The following is a 23152-nucleotide window of genomic DNA, read 5'->3' as shown; positions in this document are numbered from 1 at the left end:
GCATTTGAGATGAGATGCTTAGTTCAAAGAATTTATTACAGTGAGATAAATTATAAAACATATACACTGTAAACCAGTGCCTGACTTGGTAGGTGTTCAATAAATAATAGTTGATTACTATTATTATTGAAACAGGTCAAAATATTAAACCCACTGTGGATAGTAATATAGTCTTATCTGAATGAAAATAGACATGTTTATTATCTGATTCCATTTTTATTTTTAATTCTTCCCATTCAAGGGGACAAAGACTTAATTTGGGGGGAGGGTTAATGAGGATCTTATTTACTTATTTATCTTTAGAGGCAGTACTGGGGATTGAACCCAGGACCTCATACATGCTAAGCACATGCTCTAAACTTGAGCCATACCCTCCTCTCTAAAGACTTAATTTTAATGAGAAGGGAAGAGTTGATCAAATCACTCAATTTTCATTCTAATTAAAATTACATTACATAAAGGAACAGATTCTAATCCCTTATGGATAAGAGAGGGAAAGCAGCAGAAACCTTTTAAATAATTTTATAAGTAAAAACAACACTAACATTAAATCTACATTAAAGTTGATCTTGGCATCCCCAATTATAAAGGGTATTTTTAATGCACTGAGTGTGCAACCGTTCCCCATAAAGTTAAGAAACATCAATCAAAACAATCATAAGGCAAGCCTTCAACAACATACTTCAGCATACAAAAATCTTTTTTTACTAACTTTCCCCTAAAAACAAGTTTTCAGGAAACCAAGAGCCCACAGGATATCTCCTCAGGCAGTTCCAAATGTGTGGTGTCAAGACTAGTAATCCAAGCCATCTACCAATCCTGAGGTGGCCAGGAAGGCCCCAGGAGTTAGATGAGGGTCCACAGGTCCACCACAGTCTGAAGATTCAAGAACCAAGTGTATTTGTAAAAGTAAAGCAAGCAAACACACAACACAAACACATGAGGTTTAATTCCCCAAAGTAGCTATTTCTGCCTTCTGCTATGATGTGGTGAAACATGTTCCCAGCTTGCTCCTCTCCCCTCTTAAGGACGGGTAGGTGAGGGAGAAGGTAACTTCACAAGCTGGAACCTAGACCAGATGATCTACACTTCAGAGAAGCCCAAATGGGGCCCAGAATCAAGATGAAGGCAGAGAGAAAATCTGACGTCTTAAAATGTTTGCAGAATTACGTGTGGGCAGAGCCCAGAGTAGAGCCTGCAGCAGGGTGGGGCTGCCAGGAAGCAGAGAGTCTCCAAGGAAAAGCGCAGACTAAGCGAGATCTCTCGCTGCAGCGCACATTTAAGTCGGTCACAAACACACACGTCTCGTCTGGCTGATGTCTGTAAAACAGAGCCAAAAGGAAAGACTGTGCTCCCTGCCATTAACACATAATAAAGAGCACAGGCGGGAAATGAAGCCACACGTTAAATAAGGTAGAAATGACCAGCTAGATGACCGTCTCCCCAAACCCACCCCCTACCCACATGGCTAGAGAGAACTCCGGAGCCTCACTGCAAATGAGGAGGGATTTGAGCAAAACGGATTTCAAAGGGAGTAGAGCACTTCAGCTGACACTGTACCAGGCAGGTATCTGCGTTCAAATAAGACTCTGGCTAGTAAAGGGGCAGAGACAGGCAGCCAGAACAGGCAGCAAGATCTGTGGAGACTCTGATCTGCCTTCATCTCTCCAATTCCCTTCTCAGTAAGGGAGGCCAGACCCTGTGATGAGTCACTGGAGGTATCAGAATCAGAGACCTGAAGGTGCACTGTCTGCCTTGTCATGACAGTGGCAGCTGTGGCTTTGGGCAGACGTGCTCCAGAGTTGGCAGTTTGTAAGCCAAAGCCTACACATCCTGGAAGTCACCCAGCCCCGCCACTGCAGCAACCAATTCAGGGGATGCTGGTGGGACAAGGAGGGCTGAGCATACATGGCCACTCAGGCAGAGTCAAAGGCCTGGCAGAGAAGGAACGGGTGGGAGGGTGGCCAATACTCCCTATGACTCCAAGGAACCCTGTGCATAGCTCTGGGCTGGCACAGGTCACAACTACCGATGTTCTGGAACTGAGAGATGACCCAGATGTCCATTGGGTGGTCGAGAGGGAGCAGCCAGAGAGAGGGTCAGATCAATTCTAACCAGTACTTAATATCTGCGTATTTGAAAAATTACACACACACACCCACACACAAATGTTCTTTAGCCAATCATTGTGTTGAACTTCTATAAGAAATAGAACTTTTTCCCCCTTGTCAGGAGCCATGAGATTACACAATGACTTCAAATTATGTAACTAGGAAGTTATGTAGTTCCTAGATTGTGTAACATCTAAGAAACATGGATGCATTTATTTTCTTTCGACCTATGATGTAATTCTCACTGGAAAACATGCATAAGTTATGAGGTGTTTGCACATGTAACATTTTAAAACTGGCTAGCAAAAGCACTGATAGGCTGTTATGTAAGTCATTCTTCCATACATGAAAGTCAATTACCAAAGGAATATGAGCTTGGCTACTTAGCTTTAAAATCACATAAAATTCGGTAAACTGGAGTCATAATGACACTAACTGTTTCAATCTTACTTGGTTTTAACTCATTAACAAGTTTCTTTTTGCTTGTTTAAAGAATCCAATGTAATTCTGCTAAGCGACCTTAAAGGCGCTAAGAATTATTAAGTTGTGTAATTAATTATGCATTAGTAACTCACAAACTCAGCCAGCCATAAACTGAACCTTATCACAACCCAGACCATGCCACTTCTAACTGATGATTTCTTTCTGTGGATACATTCTCCCAGCAATGCAGCTCCTGAATGCCCTCAACCCTACAGGTGCTCTAGGTCATCGTGTCTGCTGGTTCCCTGCCCTCTCTCTAGCCTCCTGCTGCCTTCAGTCTTCCCTGGTCATCCATTTCACCTTCTCATCACACACCCTGAAATTCCCCCAATCTGTGCTCTCCACTTCTGAGTGACCAAACAACCAGAACTACAAATTCTACAAATACATACTATGTAGCCTCAGCTGGATACTAACTTGGTTTGGCAAGTTTTTATTCATCTCTATTGAATTTTCCATAAGCAGCTGTTCTGAACTCTCCTCAGTTTCTTCAAGTGTCCAGACTATCCCCCTATGCTCCCAAGAGATGACTTCATCTCCAAATAGACTGAGAAAAAGTAGAGGAAATTTACACTCAATTTTCTCCCCTTTCTCTTAAATCTATAATAATCTTTACTCTTTTCACCTCCTTCTCACCAAACTCAGGAAAATATGTTCAGACCAGTTTAAATAAACATTTATTGAGGACATACTACCAGCCGAGCATTCTACTAGGCAAGGACCTGGCAGAATTAACGACCTGGCTCATTAAACTCATGAGCATACCTAGTAGTCAACTGAGGGCCACAGAAACCAAAATTTGAAGTAGGTTATTTTATTAAAATGAGCATCATATCAGCAGAAGGACTCACAAATTGAGGTGAATAGCCCAAGGCGAACTAATCCTAGCCCCAACACATGTTCTCTTAAATCTAGCCCTGGTCTCCTATTTTCCCTAGTGCCATGCTCTTCTCTATACTTTCTCAGCCTAGACATCCACTCAACTGACTTTTATTCTTGTAAGGATGAAACAGAACAAGAAAAATAAGCTAATTTCACCTCAGCCCACGATGTGTCAAGCATCGCCCCGTCTGCTGCCATCCTGTCTCACAGACAGGTGCCCTTCAGCTTTCGCTGCTGCTTCTTCCCTTCCTGATCACTGTATTCTAGGTTCTGTTGCTCTCTCAAAGGCCACTGATGTGATCATTACTTAATTTTAATTTCCTATATATGATGTTTTATTCAATGGAGGTGAAGATCTGATTTAAAAAAAAAATGTTCCTAAAAAGAATTCATGTCTTATTATCTTATCCCTTAATTCAAGTGACTGATGAGTTTATAACATGATAATGCATATGAACCCTCCAAAATATATTAAATGGTAAACAAACTATCCATGTTTTAAACTCATTTCAACAGAATTAAGCATCTCTGACTCACAGATGTTAGGAGAAAAACATCAATAAACACTATTCTTTCCCTTCTAGAATAAGGTCCAACACAGAACATAGGGCTAAGGAAAGCCAGGGTTTCATTTTCTAAGAGAATGTAATAGACAGGACCACCCCTGCATGGGCATCTTTTCAGTCAAGCATCAGTTCCAAATGCTGCAGAATGTAGGTATGACTGTTCATGGAAACTGATTGGATTCACTGCTTCTTTTAGTTATAAGCAATGTTCTTGCCATTTGTCTATTAAACTCCATCAAGTGCTGACTTTTAAAATATTTGGATGCTAATATGATCATAAGGAAAAGTAGGAAAAGAATGAAATTGATTTGAAATTAATGATTACTGTCAAGTAAGTACTTCAGAATCCCCATGGAGCACACTTAACAACTACATTGTTAGTAACGGAAATATTTTTCCTAACTTGGCTCAAGCCACTAAGCATGACTTTCAGGAGAGGACAAGTGGACAGAAACGATGCTATGGCTGAGTCTCTCCCCAGTGATCGATCATCAGTGCTCCCTAACCTGGCAAGAATCACACCAGAGCTGCCAATGGCCTAGGATTCCTCAACTACCTGGATGACACCCAGGTGAGGAAGCTCAGGGCTCCTGCCTGCTCACCCACTAACATTTTTTTCCTGACCTGCTAAAATCACAGGTTTCCGGACCCTTTCTCTCTTCCTGCTTCTCTCCAGAATGGATATTTTTCTCTTTGTTGACAACAATCTAATGTGCCTGGAAACTGCTTCAAGTGTCTATGTTCCACTTGGGATCATTTTAATACTTCTGCAGATGGTTTGGAGCATTTTTTTTTTCTCACAATGAGCCATGAACTCTAAATCATTTTGCCATATTTCTGTACTGATATATAAAATACACTTGAGATCACTGAAGTCATTTTTTCACTAAACAAAAGAGTCGGTAATTAACGACGGGGAAAGAATGCCAATTCCATTTTTCCATGGCATAATGACTGTTCAATCATCCAAGAGGGCCATTTTAGTTTGAGTTCCCTCAAAAAAGACACTGAGACAAGACTCTGGGTTAGTGTGTGTTTCTTGGGCTTGTCTATTTGAGAGGTGGTCCCAGGGAGCACAAGCTAGGGAGCAAGGAAAACACGACAGAGAGAGAGGGAAGCCAACCAAGAAAACGGAATGAACAGTCACTGCTGGGGCTCAATCCCCCCAGGGAGTTCTGAGGGGACGTGAAGAAGTTGCCTTAGATCTGTCCCACAGAGAGAAGGGGAAACTGGACATTTGTTTTCTGACCTCAGTCCTTCACTGGTTGAAGGTTGTCCCCGGGAGAGTTCACACACCAGCATCACTGCCAGCACTTGGCTGCTCTGCCCCAGAGGAGTAAATTCTCGCAGTGCTGACCCGGGAGAGAAGGTCAGGGACGCAGCACTTGAGGTGGGAAGCTGTCAGCCTGCGTGGGAAATGCCCACCACAGGTAAACGTAGGCAGAGATAGACCAAGAGCCTAAGAACAGTATTTGTTACATCAGCCAACTACCCAGTTCCTTGCTTTTGTCAAGTCGCCATGTTCTGCCGACTCACCCTTTAAGAAACCAGAAATCGATGCGTTGTAACTGAATATGCTTCAATTAAAAAAGTTTCCTTGATCCTACTGCCATCAAATATGATCCATCACACTTGTCCTCCAGTCTTTACCCTCCTCCTACAACAATTGTCAATTATCTCCTGTGACCACCACCCCCTTCCCCAGACTTTACACTGTCTACAGAATGGACGAGGTTCTCATGAGGTCACAGCTCTCACTGATCTGCCCCACCTGTCCAACCTTATTAGCTACCAACCCTTCGAACTCTCTCCCTTTCACCAGCCTCCTCTCTTCCTCTAACACACAATGATCCTTCTCAGCTCTGAGTCTTTCCCACATAGAATGCCTCAACCCTACCCACGCTTCCAAAATCCACACAAGGAACTCCCAACTCCTAAGGAATATCATCCTTGGCTGTGGCTTGCACTCTCCTCCTTCTCCACTAAATGATTCTAGTCTTGACAGCAAATGCAGTTTTAAAAATTTGTTGCAAGTGAGTAGGGCAGAGGGTCAAACTAAATATCCAAGGGGCAGAGACTGAGATCAGTGCTTCTTTCCTAAGTTCCTCCAACACTCACTGTGGTGCCCACTACCCAAAAACCACCAGGAACACACCTGCAGTCAGTAACCTGAGACTTCTTCAGCTTGCTACAGCAGGAGAGAAGACACCAAAGAAACTGCGGCACCTGAGGAGGAAACTGAAGTATGCTTATTATAGAATCTGGGTTTGTTTTCGGTGATTCCAAGGTGTAAGGAAATAGTGGCCAGTTTTGGATTGTAAACTGTCCAGAAGTAAGGGAAATGTATTCAGTGAGTATCTTGGAAAATTTAATGTAGAAGGCAGAGGATTAAAGCAGAGTCAGAGTCATCATTGGTAAAGTAGCAGTGATCACTTAGGTCAGTCACGAGAGAGAGAGGCTTAATTACTTTCGTGGCTGCAGAGTCTCAGCCTGGCCTCAGACACACTCAAGGAGTAGCCCTGTCTGATCATTTATATTCTGTGAGGGGTATTCAGTGTGGCCAACTGCCAGGGCTCTTCTTCACTTTCTCAAAAATTACTCAAAAGACACCAGAATGACTTCAACCATTGCTGAATTAACTTCACATTTATTCTAAACCTAAACGATAATGTAAACTTTAAGTCCACTCCTGACAGGCACATGCACATGGAAGGGAGGAAGATGTGCTGGCCTTTGACACAGGTCCGTGCGCTCACAGTCCAGGAGGAAAGGGCAACGTCCAGGCTACTACATCACAAGCATGAAAAGTGCCAAAATGTAAGTATGTCTAAGAACTGAGTTCATGCAGGGAACAGAGTACAGACTCCATCTGGAGTGTGGGTGAAGCTTTCCAGGAAGACACGCCATCCGAGATGGATGTGGAAGGATGACTAGGAGCTGACCAACAGGAAAATGAAGAGTCAACACACAGCAGACACAGCAGACGTAAAGGTGTGAAATGGCTTCATGGGCTGGGGAACTGAACAGAAGTCAGTGCTGCTGAAACAAACTGTACTCAAAACCTGACCTAAGGAGAAAACCCAAGAGGACCTTTTTTGGGGGTGGAGAGGTGGGTAGTAATTAAGTTTATTTATTTATTTACTTATTTAATGGAGGTACTGGGGATTGAACCCAGGACCTCGTGCATGCTAAACACACTCTACCACTGAGCTATACCCTCTCCCTGCCAAGAGGATTAAAGTAGAATATACCCATTTGATCATGAAAGTGAAGGAAATTAAGATATATAGTTTGATTTCAAACATGTATGTCCTTGGTGGCTGAAAGTCCTTTTTGCTTTCTTCTCCCTCACTTTCCTGAATTCATACATACCTCCCAGCCAAGTGAAATAAATCAGAACCCCTTGGGGCTGTGTCAGATTTGAGAAAGCAATCACAACAAAGAAAGCAAAGGGGCATTTCTGAAACAGGGCAATGCAGAAGGTGGTTTTTGTTCTGTTAAGTGAACTGAATGCTGAAGAGGAAGTAAATTATACCAACAACTAAATATTCTTACTTATGGATCCCACTCTAAAAATGCAGACAATGTAGAAATGGAATGCAGGTCAACCCAAAATTACGTATTTAAGCATCTTTACCTTGAAAATAAGGGAATGGAAAAATTTTCAGAAACTTTCTCCACTAAAATATAAAACCAGAGCTCAATGATTCTTAAATAATATTCCATTTCTCGTGCCTTGCCAAATACATACACACATACACGTACATATATATACATATGTATATGTATATGTGTATATATGTTTAGACAAATTCCATGCTATTAATATTAAAGATCTAATCTTCAAATAGTTTACTTTGGAAATCCAGTGTGTTAAGTATTCATGCACACTTTTCTACAATCCTTCAAAAATTAACACATTATTAACATTTAAAGTCAATTCATCTCTTTCTAGTTTCAAATAGCAATGATCCATGAATTAGTAGTAAATAAATATTAATAGTGAGAAATGAGCCATTTGGACAATACAGTTAGAGACACACATAAGTAATCTTAAACTGCCGAGTAGAAAAAAGCAATTTAAAGGACTTTATTTCATTAGGGAAAAAACAGATGAACTACTGACTAGAATAGGGAAAGGGTATGATTAAATCAACAAAAGGACAATTGATAGGATGCAAGTAAGCGCTCCATAAACAGGTGAAAGTGTTCAATTTTTCTATTAATTACCAAAGTGCAGGAGACCACGTCTTTTTCACTGTTTAGGCTGCCCGAGGATGGGAAAGCACATGCTGGCAAAGACGGGAGGGAAGAGCCAGTCCCTTTCCAGAAGTGGGTCCCTGCCTGGTAGGGGTTCAATGGTCATCTGGGAGGACAAGGTGCAACCCTAAAAATTATCAAAGCTGCTCACTACCTGTGGCCTCAGAACTCTACTTGTAAGAATTTATGCAACAAAAGAGCTTATATATAAATGCACAAATAAATTGGACATTCATTGCAGAAAAATAGAGAACATAGCCCAATGTCCAGCAAAACAGATCTGTCAAAATACATTAAGATACATCCATACCCCACATACACACAATGGCATTTCATACAGCTATAAAAATAGCATTATTATTTACGTGCTTATATGGAAAATATCCTCTCATTTAAGTGGATAAACCCCATTGCAAAAAATGTGTGTGTGCATAGAACAAGCCCATTTTCACAAAGCGATAATACAGAGCTCTGTGCATAGACCAAAGAGCCAACCACATTCATACTCTGTTTTCTTGTTTTTTATTTCAGGCAGGGCTTATTCTGCTTTAAGAGTCATGTCTGGCAACAGGATATAAAAAGAACGTTAACTCCTCATTCCTGAAATCTCTCTAGTATCTTTTGATAAAAATGCCTGTTAGTACCAAGGTTTGTTTAAGAATGTTATAATAAGCCACAAACCATCCTTTAATGCCACAAAAAGACCATCTGAAGAAATGAGGATGCCACTATGATTTGTTGTTTTCTGTAGCTAATGAGAAATGCCACATGGTAGCTCGGTAATGTTTGCAACTGCAAAAGGCTTCGGGAAAATCATCTAATGGCTACGGACAGGCTTGACAGATTGTCACCCAGTTCTGTCCAGCAGTGCCGTGACTAATGGAGGAAAGCTAGGGAAATGCCACACGTGGTTTGGGAAACCATCAAAATCTGGTGTCCATCTCCAGGCCAAGAGAGGAGCACACGGCACCATCACAGTGTTCAAACATGGTCATAAACTGTCACAGTGATCACAACCACACATTCCAGAAAAGAGGGACAGAAGACACAGGCAGCAGGAATGGGGACGGTAGCTGGTGCATCCGTCATTCCCCAGCCCTGGGGCTACAGGCACAACTTAAAACACAGTTCAAACACTCACAGAGAATAAACAAGCAGTTGAAGTTGCACAAACTCCACAAATCAAAATAGACTGCAAATCAGCTTTTCAAATGTGTACACCTGCCCCCCTACCATGTCTTCTCTCTCTTACTGAAATTCTGTCAGTTCGCCTACATTGTTACCTAGGTATGCCCTTCCTTCGGGAGTCACCAATATAGATAAACTATCCTGTTTCTAAGGCTGCAAAAGGAAACCAGTTACACAGGGCATTGCGCTTCATGAAATGGCCTAAGAATCCAGTGCTGTGCAGACAGCAGTCTCCTGATACCACGCCTGCTCCTCTAAGCTCAGCATTTCTCGACCTCGCTCTACTGCCATTTTGCATCAAATAAGCCTCATTGTGGGGGGAGCTGTCCTGTGAGTTGCAGAATGTTTAGCCTCATCCCTGGCCTCTACTCATCAGATGCCAGTAGCACCACTGGCTACTGTGATAACCAAAAATATCTCCAGACAGTGCCAAACATCCCCGGGGGAATGAAATCGTCCCAGCTTGAGAACCACTACTCCAGATAAAAGTACATAAATCCCAGTAAAACCATGAATGGGTCTCAAAAGAGGCCAAAAGGAAGGAAAAAATACTGCAAAAGGCACAGGGAAAAATAAACATAAATCTAGGTTGAAAACTGTAAAAGATGGACATTCAGCAAGCTTCTAAAACGTGAGTAAGGAGCTGGGATTTCATTTCTTCTTGAAGAAGACAGTTAAGAAACATACTCTAAATCTGAGTGTTTTTAAATGAATGTGCAAGTGAATCTTCATTTGTCTGGTCACCAGCACTCATCATTAGCACCAACATGCCTGCTTGTGGAGTGGTGGGAATTACCCTGAACTTTGAAATCAATGTTTACAGCCTAACTCCATCACTTCAAACACTATCATGACAAGTTACACCATCTCTCCGCATCAGTTATTAACACGTTTAACAGGGCTAATAACAGCCATTCATGTAGGATTTTGTGAGGATTAAGAGAGATAACACACCGAGAACACGCCTATTACAAGGGAGGCAAGTAAGAAATATTTTTGCCCTTCCCCCTCACGGGGTTTAACAAGAAGAAAGAACTGTAGTTAGACAGGGTCCTGGGGTGGCACTTTCTTCACTAAAGGCAACGGACTTCAAATAAAACACCTGTTCAGGAAAGAAAAGGGCTGAAGGAAAAGGAACTCTTCCAAGGAGATGGTCACAGAGGCAGGTAAGCTAAGAGAGCTCATGACTTGGCTCCAGCCACTTTCTGGGGAAAAAAAGGTGTGATTTACCATTTAACCGTCCTTCTTGCTTTCTTCTTTTAATTTTACAAAACTTTTCATTGGTTCTTAAGAGATTTTGTGGTGCTTTTACACTTATACACTAAGAGTTATTGATCACGTAACATTATCTTTGTATATAATACATTTTAAGATGCTGATTAAAGTGTTGCACCCAATATATATGACTACTTTTTAAAATACAGACTTTACTTCAGAGCAGTTTCAGGTTCACAGCAAAACTGATGCAAAGTACAGTTTCAGTATGCCCCTCCCCACAGAAAGGCACAGCCTCCCCTACCATCAACATCACACCAACATCAAAACCTATTTTGTAGCTTCTGATGACTGTATAATGACATGCATTCACCACTTCCGATCATACAGAATAGCTGAGCTGCCCTAAAAATCCTCTGTGCTCTTCCTATTCATCCTTCCCTCCCCACAAACCCCTAGCAGATACTAACCTCTAATCTTTTTATTGTCTCCACAGTTTAGCCTTTTCTAAAACGTCATATAGTTGGAATAATACAGTACCTATTATTGGCTTCTTTCACTTCGTAATACACAGTTAAAGTTCCTCCATGTCTTCTCAAGGCTTGATAGCTCACCTCTTTTCAGCGCTGAATGATATCCCACTGTCTGCAGGTACCGGTTCGCCTACCGAAGGACCTTTTGGTTGCTGCCAAGTTTGACCGTGAATAAAGCTGCTATCAACATCTGTGTGTAGGTTTTTGTGTGGATCTAAGTTTTCAGTTCATTTGAGGAGATACCAAGGAGCGCAATCGCTCGGCTGTATGGTAAGATTATGTTTAGTTTTATAAGAAACTGCTGGACTACGTTCCAAAGTGGCTGTACCATTTCACAATGAGTGAGAGTTCCTGTTGCTCCGCGTCCTTACCAGCACGTGGGGTTGTCAGCGTTTTGGCTGCAGCCATTCTAACAGGTGTGTAGTGGTAGCTCACTGTTTTCATTTGCAAATCCCTCATGACATATGATATTGAGCATCGTTTCACATGCTTATCTGCCATCTGTATGCCTTCTTTGATGAGGTATATGTTATTATGGCCTTTTCCCCAATTTTTAACTGCGATGTTCATTTCCTTACTGTTGAGTATTAAGAATTCTTTGCACATTTTGAGTAATAGCCCTTTATCAGATATATCTTGTGCAAATATTTCCTCCCAGTCTCTGGTTTGTCTCCTTATTATCTTAATGCTTTCACTTTTCCATTGACTTTCTCACCTCTCCATTCTATCCCAAATTCGCTTCCTTAACTAAGTTAATGAAAAATATCTTTCTAAAAAACCATCAGATTTATTTGCTTTTTTCAGGTTTGAGGGGACAGTTGAAAAGCAATGACCACTTTCCTCTCCGGCCCTGGCACAGGAGACAGAGAGAAGACTGGAGCGAGCAGCTGCCCTGCAGTAGTTACAAGAAGAGCAAGTAAGCCCATCCCGGGGCCTTCAGGAGGGAAGAAGACGGAGTCTGCTGGAGATCGAGAAACAAACCCAAGCTCGGGTCCTGAGTCCAGATAAGGTGTCACATAGCATGAATCGTTTCACCCACAACATGAAGTGTGTGTGTGTGCATGTGTTGTGTGTCTGTGTATGAGAACATCACATTCAGAAAAGAACTCAAGTGTGCACGTTTGGCACTATCTACAAATGAGGTTATTCATGTAGAAAGAGATACACTGACATTCAGGTGTCCCATGAATGACAACCACCAGCTAATTTCCCTTACGTTTCTTTCCACTTCCCCAGCTAGGGCTGCTCAGAACCACGAAAGGAAGCTTCAGCCACAAATCATGTCCCACCTTCGTTCACTTAAGAGGTCTACAGGAAAGATACCATTAGTCACAGTACTGATAATAGTAATTCATAATAGTGAATGCCACTCCTTCGTGAAGGCTGTGGTTCTAAACCTTCTTCCTACACAATACACCGTAGTGACAGACATCCCCGTCCGTATCAGCAGTTCCACTATAACCATGAGTGAACTGAGCTGAGGGACCAGACAACCTACAAATATTTACTCAGTGCCAACTATGTGCTGGTTACAGCACTAGGGACACAGTGATAAACAAAATTCATGTACTCTTTACCCTCTGGGGAGCTAACTGCCTAGAACAGGGTTCTCTGACCTTTGTCACCCATTTTACATCATGACCTAGTCATATACATGTGTGTATTTGTTCGTATGTATAAACATACGTATATGACAAAAAGGTTCATGACACTACTTGCACAGTCCGGTATTTTCTTCTCTAATCTAGCTGTATTTTTTTTTAAAAGCTGGTTGTGACCCCTAAATTAATTCACGATACACTAACAGGTCACAACCCACCTAAATTAATTCATGATACACGAACAGGTCACAACCCACCCCTGGAAACACTGTGGTCCAGCACACGACGCCAGGCCTCTTTTCTGCCCTCTGAGTGTCACTATGGTAAAGGCCTCACCTCGTCCCAGGTGAGGACACAAAGCCAAAGTAGAAGCACACTCAACAAATTTTTTCCTCTGAAAAAGAATGAAGTAAACAGCCTACGGTTTTTCCCATGCTAAGATTTTTCTACCAGATATTGCTTATTCTGATGGAACACAACCAAAAATAATAAAACCTCATGGAATTTTGATGATTCTCTTGTTTATTCGAGGAGGAAGAGAATAGCCAAACTTGGTGCCAAATGGCCTCCAAAACAGGATGCATCAAGCCACCCAGTCAACACCTTTCATCCCCTCGCTGTCCTGGGGCGTCCTACGTGGTCGTCAGAGAAACGCACACAGAGAACAGTTCCCATCACTTAGTTAAACTCTGCAGGACAGCTCTTCCCAGAACAAAAGACAATCAAGCTTCATGAATGCTGACCTTATTTATTTGAAATCTGGCATGAAGACTGTCAACAATTTTTACCCACTTTACCCTTGCCAGTCGAAGAAGAAAGAGATTGATGAGCAAGTTAAGAGCAAGAAGAGGACTGTAAGAAAAATGTTTCCTTTATGTGAAAGAATACACTCATCTGGCATCACGAAGCACGCAGCGTGATCATACCAGGGTGATAAATTCTCATCACAAATCACTTTTATCTATTTGCTAAGGCAGCTTTGGCAGGATTTCTATTTGGCAAAACAGTTAAACTTGCTCCAAATGTTACTTGTACTTTAATAAAGCTGCATTTACTTTAAAATAGGCTGTGATTCAGAGTAACATTCAAAATTCTAATGAATGCCTGAAGTTATTCTATGTTAGTAAGCTTTTACAGTATTATATACCTTAGTTCTTAAATACTGCTCTCACAGGCACAAACCTCAGGTTTTTCTACATAAAGCAGAACGTTCTAGTATTCTGACCCCAAGAGCTGGAGCTTCATTTTCTTCCACTCAAAATGAATTTATGTTATACAGAAGAAATACTAAGGATTGCTTTATTTTTCTTAATCATGACTCACATTAAGACACTCCTAGACTGGCCTAGTTAAGTGCCCAGTATATTGACTTTTTTTTTTTAAATTGAGTTATAGTCAGTTTACAATGTTGTGTCAATTTCTGGTGTACTGACTCTTAAATTCTTAAGTTTTTTCTGGCTTGAATGAGGATTCAATCTTCCAATAATTTCAAATGCTAGGGAATATTTTTAAAAATTCTATAGTCCCTGAATTTGTATCATAAAACATGCACTTCCCCAAAATGTCCTGCTTACTAAATGACAATGCTCCTATTCCATTTTTTCCACTATCTTCTCTGTGGTTAAAGATGAATGGAAGACGAGTGAAAGGACACGAGGGAGGGGAGAAGGTGGCACAGGAGAAAGAGAGGTGGAGGGGACAGGACAAACACCACACGATCTTTTATCCAAAACTATCTCACACGGACACTGAACAGCGAGGTGATCATCACTCTACACTTATCCATGTTAACTGACTGCAAAGAAACTTAAAATGAATGAATCCATAAAGGTGTTGTCCTTTAGAAACCAAGATGGACATTATCCAAGAGCAACCACCACTGAAGGATGTTGCCTGTTTCTCAATAGCAGTCATCATTCGCTGCCTTTCTGAACACATGGTCTCCTCAGTGACTAAATCATGGTATTTCTGTGTCAGGTGGTGAGATTCTGGTTTCCCAAACTCAACCTTAAGAACCACTGGAGGAACTTGTTAAATATATGGATTCCCAGTCCCACCTCAGACCGACTGACCCGGAATCTCTAGAGAAGAATCTTCATTTCCTAAATGATGGCAAATGCCAGCTGGTGGCTTCTTGCCTTTCTGCCAGGCAGGATCCAGGCAGTTGTCATATGGCGGCTCTGACAAAAGATTGATGACTTAAAAATATAAAGTTGGGACAGGACTACTAGAAGTTCATTTGAAAAACACAGGACTAATTCCAATAAGGTAAAGAAAGGGACAGACTATGGTAACAGTAGCCATGAAAAATGTTTGTCTAGGCTCAAATATTCAACCAGTAAGCATCATAAATCTAGAAAGTGAGGTACAACACAAACACACGGCTGTACTGTCTCTCCAGCACGCCAGGGCTCGCCTGTCTCTTCCAAATCTCCACATCACCCTGGGACTCAGAATTCAATAACCATCCAAAACGTGGCACGGGGCCCTAGATACATTTCTATTCTTTGGTCTCATGAAATAATAATAGTTTGGGATGAAGAAGGCTTAAAATAAAGACCACTAACTTTCCTCTACGACGTTCAGAGGTGAGAAAGGACAGCCACGATCGGTGAAAGGGCAAGCCATTACCTCCTCAGGTTCCTCCTGCCATTTGCATGGCATTCTCACTAACCACAAACTGCAGTCAAACAAACTTCATCTCTGAACAAGACCATTTTAAAAATAATATAGGAATATTCATCATATCAAGAATGTTAGCCAAGAACTGATTCAGCAGCTGTATGCTTAAGTAATAAGAGCAACTCAAGTAAACTCTGAACAGTAATTTCCTCTAAGGAAAACTTTTGATTTCTTTTTCCCTTCCTTGAACTCAGCCTCTCTCTTTTGGCACATCCTGCTCATCGTGCAGTACTGTGTACATTCACAGCACTTCATAAATAATAAAAAAACAAAATGATGTCTGTAGACCCAGGCCTGGAGGAATCAATTCTTAGGCATAATTCCAAAGGTTAACTTTAACCATGTGGAAATTATGCTAAATGCCCTCAAATGTACTGCTGAAATATTCTTATTTTCAGAGCACAATGTATAATCAAAATGTGGAATATAGTTGGCCCTTCTGAATGGGTTAAATGTGTCAACGACTGGAAACAAATCTAAAACATTAATCCATTCATCTCCATATTATTTAACATCTCTAAAGTTGTAACCACATTTTAAACTAAAAAATGAATCAATTCTCCATTTCTCACGATCGTGGGGGGAAAACTGTAGTGTGGGTGACGCAAGGGAATAAGCCATCCAAAATTATCTGAGGTTGTTTTAATATTCTTGTTTCCTTGGGGGTTTTCTTTGGGGAGACATCAAGTTACATTTTTATTAAGCTAGTAATGAAGCTCATTTCATTCTCTAAGTTAAAATACCTGACAACAGGACATGTCCAAATTACAATTTATTCAAGTTGCAGGCCAGGGGTTTTGAATGGCCACAAACAACCAAACAGGTAGACAGCCCACTAAAGGCAGTTTCTCCTGCAGAGTGAGTCTACAGCAACTCAGCACACTGAAGATTAGGTGAGAAACTTATCCAACAGCACTTGGCAAATGCAAGGTTTCCACAAAGTTGTGGAATTCCACTCAGAAATTCACCATGTCTTCTTATGACGGCTGAGCACATAAGTTTCCCTTCTCTTACCACCATGGTCACAAAAAAGATAGTAACAAGGTCAGAACTTCAGTAGGAATTCCAGTGCACTGAAGTCCAGTTAATAGCACTCACAGCAATAGCTGTAAAGTAACTTACACTCTATGTGAGGAGTAACTCTAACAACGTGAGATTAAAAGAAGGGAATCTGGACAAAAAGAAAAAAAGTTGCAAATCTTGCAGTGTTTAGGACCATTTAGCATGAAAAGTCACAGGGAAAAGGGACAGCAAACACAAAACTAAACAGCAACAAGAAAAAGGCTAGCAGATGATGGCCAGCTTGCACAACCACTGGTTTTTAAACTGCTTGATGGTAGCAGCTTCCATTATCTGCTAGTGACTATGTGCATCTTTTAATGAATTACACACAACCAAGTTTCTTGACACTGAGGTTATGCTGGGAAAAGAAAAACTATCCATAAAAATATATACTGGCAGATCATTTGAAAATACGATGTAACCTTGCGAGAAAACTAAGGGTCCCATACTTCCATTTCTGACCACCCAAGTGTGCGTGAGTGTCCTCTAGGTTAAAGCCGAGGGAAGGCCAGGCTAGAGAAATGCTCAGCCTGAAAGAGAAGTCTAGTGGGTTCTTCACTGTGTGACAGAGAAAGAGAAGAAGCCGACGAGAAAGGAAACTAAGTTCATATCATATTGGAAGGGAAAATAATCAGCTATTAAATCTGTGTGGTACAGAAAAAGGAAGCCTAAAATGTAAACAGTGTGAGTTCATGTGTTGAAAACACGCGATTACTTGTGAAGAGTTACCATGACTCGTGGTCATCCTTGAAATCATAACATGCTATGGCATTTTCTGGAATAACATTTCTATTATAATAAAATACTTTAAAATATCATTCTGCTATCGAATAAAAGGCTGTACATTGTTTTTCATTATGATAATCCTCCCAAAGCACTGCTATTTAACAAATATTTGGGGACAAACATGGTAAGGATAAAGGCTGATTTTTCTCCCTGGCAAACTTGCAAGAATTCCACAGTCTCCTTTATCAAAACTACCAATTTCTCCATCTCTCATGATTTACCTTTCTTGGATTTGGCTCCAATCTTCAGTTTTGACGGCCAAGCAATCTGCGTATTTGTTTCCTCCATAATCTGTAACAAAAATGAGAAGAAAAATGTTGATTCAATTAAGAGCTTGTATTTACAGATAAGATTTCTCCCCTCAAAAATTATTTTCAAGTCCTTAGCCTCATGTTGATGCAACAAAATGATCTTCTCTTAAAACAATGCAAAAAAATAAACCCTTGGGGGGAAAAAAGAGATGCATTTTTATAAGCCTTTAATCTATTAAAATATTCAACTATATTTTGTTACTCCCCATGTTCCTCTCTGTGATGCCCCAGAATTTTAACGTCAAGACCAAAAAGTACACGAATAAGTAACTGACCCAGTTTGATGCCAAACCATTCAAGATGCTTACACTGAATAAAATTCCCCAAGACAATCGCCAGTGGATTTCAACACACCAAACATGATCCTTGTAATACAAAACTACGTGGGTTAGGCCATACTTAATGAAGATTTTTTTTTCGGGGGGTGGGGTGACTTGCTATGGGCACATTTGTACTTCATTAAAACTGACGTAAAGCATCTAAACAGAACACCACGTCATCCTAAAGCTGCACTCCCCATCACCTTTCGCCTGGTCTAAAATAGCATTTTTGCCACAGTTCTTTCCCACTTACACACAGCTAACACTGGCCAAGAGGACCTGAGACCCCCATGTGCGAAAGCCCCAGAGCAGGGATGAAAGTCATGTGTGCAAAGCAGAGAATGTTGACGGTAAATGAGAAGAGTAAGTAACCAAAACACACTCATCCTTTGTTTTTCTCCACTTTTATCACATGAATTAGCCTAGATTCATATTTACTTTTATACCACGAATATAAAATTAATCAATCTAACAGAGCAAACAGCTAAACAAATTAGTAGGCAAATGACAGCAACTACCACTTAATCACTAGAATATTTATCTTTTAATACAGATTTGGAGTTAACAAAACAAATGAATGGTGAAGGCAGTGAAACGCACCAACAGTGCGATGCATAAAAAGCACCCTTTCCCCTCGGTGTTGGCTATGCACTGGGCACGAGGTGAGAGGGTCAGCATGTTAACGTGCACTATACTTCACTTAATCCCCTTGATCAGAGCAGAAGAGGGCCTGCAGCCGACGTTTCGGATGGGCAGCCCACAGATGCATTTTGTCAACCCATTATAAAGTTTTTCTTTCTTTAATGTGAGCCGACATTCTTAAACCTGGGAATTTCACATAGACATTCAGATTCTGGTTCTCTGGAAAAATGTGGCAGATTCAGTACCTGGAGCCCACGTTCCTACCCAGCCACACCCAGCTGGCACTGAGGACTAGATGCCCCCTTCACTCAGGGTCGGAAGATTGCAGGCTGGGTCTCCCATAATGAGATCAAGAGCCAAGTGCCATTATCATCACCACGTTTGCAGGGCAATGGGTTGGGTGCCGGCACAGAACTTGACATTCATCATGGTGTTTGCATTGCCGTTTGTCTTGGAGAAGTATTTCCCTGCACCCCTGTCTCTATTAAAAATTGGCAAACAAAAGTGAGTTCACACTATCTTCACAAAGTCAAGGTACCCGCCTGGCCCTGAAGGTAGGTAAGCTTGTCACCCGCATCCTACAGACCTGGCCCCTGCCTCTTCTCTTCCCATCTACACTGTCCGTGTTAACGTGTTTCATTGTCTTCACCATTAAATTGCTCAGTTAACTCTAAATCCACATTTTAAAATAAAATAAATGTTATCCTCCTCCACATCCTCTGCTGCAGCCGCACTGGGCCCCCCAAGAATGTGCCCAGTGTCCCCTTCAGGGCAGTGCACCTACCCTCACGTCCCCACCCACCACCCTCCCAACGCCCTCCCCCGCACCCCATCCCCCAACCCCTCACTGTGTTTGTTTCCCTCCTAACCTTCATCACAATCTGAAATTCTCCTTTTTTCTCTTTGTTAATCATTTGTCTCTGCAAAATAAAAGCTCTCTACCCTGCACACAGCCAGCACACATTTGGGTACATAAATCCTCACGACACCCTGAGGAAGTAGATTCCTTTATTCCCCACACAGCCGCAGGGAAGCAGCGGGGAGGAAAGCCCCAGAGCGCAGACAAAGACCATTCGCTCAGCCACCGCACTACACTGAATACGGGGCCTCTAGCTCTTTCAAATGTGTGTACTTTGGGCAGACTGTCTGGTTTTAACAACCTACAAATATTTATCAAAAGCCTCCTTAGGTGCCACAGGTGCCAGGGCCCAGAGCAACAAGAAACGATTCCCTGTGTTCACAAGCTCACAGTCAAGTCAGGGATGCGGAGGAACAAAAAAGGGCGACTGTCTGGCAGCGGGCTGGGTACCACACAGAACCAGCGCACCAGGGGCCCCGGCTCCTCTCCGGAAAGGTCGGGGTCGGGGGGACGTTAGTAAAGGGTTCTCCAAGATAAAACCTGCAAAATCACTCAAGTCCCAAAAGCCAAGTAAACGCAAATCTGTGGGCAAGTTCACTAGTCACTGAACGAGGGCAGGAAGGCCCAGGTAGGAGGGGTTTCTCACTGGTCACACTTTATCACCTATTAGTTCCAGTTACTGTACGTGCATCTCCAAAGTGACTAAAATTAGATTCAAAATTTTCCTCTAAGTTGGCTAAGACACCTTAAGAGATAAAATGGAGAATTACAATCTCACTATGATGCTATTGGTGTGGGAGCAGGAAGAAAATTATATACTTTTTCTTAATTAAATAATTTGGCCATTTAAACCAGTAAACTATGTCCAGTGCCATCATTATAATACTGTAATAGAGAAGCTTCCTTGTTGAATATTGCTGGAAGACATAACTTTCTGAAATCTTAATTATTTGCAGAAATTACCCTGCATGTGATCATCTCTTTATATTAAACACCAATAGATGCTCTATGACAGAAAATAATGTGCCACAGAAAATATCCTAACAGTAGGTAATAGTCACCAAGTCAAAATGCCTCATTACACACACTCCCTCTAAACCTCACACCAGTCCAGTGTCTCTACTGTGCAGTGAAGAAGTGAGACCCAAAAAACTTACTTTCGAACTACCCACATCAAGACTGTCCATGAGGGGAAGAGAGGATATCCCAAGCTTAGTATCCCTAATTCTAAAATCAGAGTTCCATCGTTCCGTACCACGTGATCTCCAAAATTCGATGAGCTGCAGTAAATGTCAAAATTTTTAAAGAAAAAAAAAAATACTACTTTTGGAATTGGGCACCTGTAGCTGACCTTTCCCATATGACTAGGAAAAAACCAACTCCACTGATTGTTTGTGGCCAGCCAAGGCCAACCTCGGGGGTCGTTCACTAGGCTGCAGCCCCCACTGGAGCTCTGATTGGATGCCTTCTCAGACACCCCTTTATTTGTTCATCGCTGTGTTTAAAATACTAAGGGCACGTGGCTCAAGAATCAAAGACCAGCTCTGCCGCCTTCTTGCTACCGTGTTGGGCAAATTACTTTCATCAGCCTCGCTTTGTTCCTCTATACAGTTAATTACTCACACAGCTGCTGTTGGATTTCAATAATGAAACACGTGGGAAACCCCAGGCACAGAGCCTGGCACACACTGAGTGCTGGGTAACACCCTTGCTGTGTTCGTTCCTTACTGATGACACCTGGCCAGGCACTGTCCTAGGTACTAGGGCTACAACAGCAAACAAGGGAGTGCTCGTGGTCTAACAGGGGAAAAGACAAGTTAAGCCACCGTTAGGTACCATGTGCGCCGAGCTTCAGAATGGGGCAGGCCAGTATGATGTACAGAAGGGATCCTGACCCCGTCGCGCACAGTCACAGAACGTTATCTCAAGGAAATGCCGCTAATGCTGTCACCTAAAGGAGGAGAAAGAGCTGGCTAGCTGGGGAAAGGGGGGATAAAGCGACCAAGGCAGAAGAGCAATGCGTGCAGAAAGGTCTAGAAGAGGGGGCAGGTACCCCAGCAAGCCTGAGCGTGATTCATGCAGCCAGCGGAGCTGCTTCAAGGCTCACCTTATGCATCCAGGCCAGGGAGTGTGTCCCTCATCTTCACCACCCTTCTATGGCTCTGTGCATGGACATGCGCAATACAGACTTGAAGACCCCACACAAACCAGAGCCACCGGCGGCCTGTGCTCACTGTCACTTGCCAGGCGTCAACTCTGAGAACTGGCAGGCTAACTACAAATGGGAAGGGGCCATACTTCACTTTTAGGCAGTCAAAATTCCGCATAGGAATTTACCAATGAAGCTTTTCAAATCATCATCTACAGTGACCCCAAGCCAGTTTCTACAGCTCAGACATGGCACACTGCTAACTGGTTTTCACAACAGCCAGTTGTGGGAGGAGCAGTGGTACAGGAGACACCAGCAGCAGAGAGCATGATCAGGAGGAGGGGGAGTACAGGTCTCCGCTGGAAGTGTGGGTGGAGGCTGGGCCAGGAACCCCAGGACCGACACTGAATTACTGGAACAGGGAGCTGGCAGCCATGTCCCCTGGCAGAAGTGGGGTAAGGGTGGGGGTCAGGGAGTTCAGAGGCATAAAGGAGGGCACCAAGCAGGTCAGAAGCTCTGTATCTAGCATGTTATGCTTAAAAAGATACCCTACAGGGTCATCAAGACAGGTAGATGGGGGAACTGGAAAAGGGGAGGTCAGGAAGCAGTGGCTGAAATCAAAGAAACCACAAAACCTCTGAGAAAAAAAAAATTACCATCATGTCTCATACACACAAAATAGTCCTGAAGTGAGTTCCAGCTTTTTTTTTTAATCTTATTATGGCCCATTTCCACCTGCACAAAACCAAAGTTCAAAGAACTACTCATTTTGAATCATGTCCTACAGACATTAAATTACACCTTAAACATTTTAAAGATTCTTGTTTTAACTCGTAATTCTGGATGCTGTACATTAATAAAGCAGCTAATGAGTGAAGGTCGGAGAAAAAGCTAGGATTCCTCCTAGGGGCAAAAAGAGCTAGAAAGCTTACAGGTCAGTTCCACATGTTTCTAAAAAGAGGTCCCAGGGCTTCCAGACAACCCTGACCTAAGCGCTTCCTTTTCTTTTCAAAGAGGCCATGTCTTTGAGTTGAACAAGAGCCTGGGTGTGGACACACATGATGTGTAAGTCACTGAGTAGACTGGGCTATGGATGCAACAAGTTACCACTACATCCAATGGGTCAGCACGTTGGGCAAGGAGATCAGCAGGAGCAGCTATCACAGGGGCTGTGGGCCGTCTCACCATCCTCACAAAATCGAGACAGGTTTAACAGATAACCGTGAGAATTCAAGTGACATTTAAAAAAAAAATCATGGAAACAGGACACTAAAAGCAGTTCATTTTATAGATCTTATAATGCATGGAAACAATGATACCTTTTCAAGAGGATAGTCTCCATTTTCCATTATCCAATTAATTCCTGCAGAACTTCACAGAGAAATCAATTCCCAGAAACCCACAAGACACCCTCATTCTTAAGCAAATCAGGATGATGTCCAAAGTGTTCGGTTTGCATTCAAGGAATAACTCAATTAAGTGGCGAACGCTGACCAAAATAA

The 23152-nt window shown here is 42.1% G+C and overlaps 1 protein-coding gene across 4 annotated transcripts in view; it reads right to left on the bottom strand.

Moving 5' to 3' along the window:
- The window catches only part of BICC1 (BicC family RNA binding protein 1), a 326417-nt gene that overhangs the window by 89147 nt on the left and 214118 nt on the right, over nt 1-23152 (bottom strand). For all 4 annotated transcript variants that reach the window (XM_074374043.1, XM_074374041.1, XM_074374040.1 and 1 more), the window contains exon 3: nt 17591-17660. In XM_074374043.1, coding sequence (XP_074230144.1) covers nt 17591-17660 — 70 coding nt within the window. The remainder of the gene's footprint in view (nt 1-17590; nt 17661-23152) is intronic.

This window comes from Camelus bactrianus, chromosome 11, assembly GCF_048773025.1.
Source record: "Camelus bactrianus isolate YW-2024 breed Bactrian camel chromosome 11, ASM4877302v1, whole genome shotgun sequence".
NCBI classification, from domain to species: domain Eukaryota; kingdom Metazoa; phylum Chordata; class Mammalia; order Artiodactyla; family Camelidae; genus Camelus; species Camelus bactrianus.
This window is presented reverse-complemented; position numbering and strand designations above follow the sequence as displayed.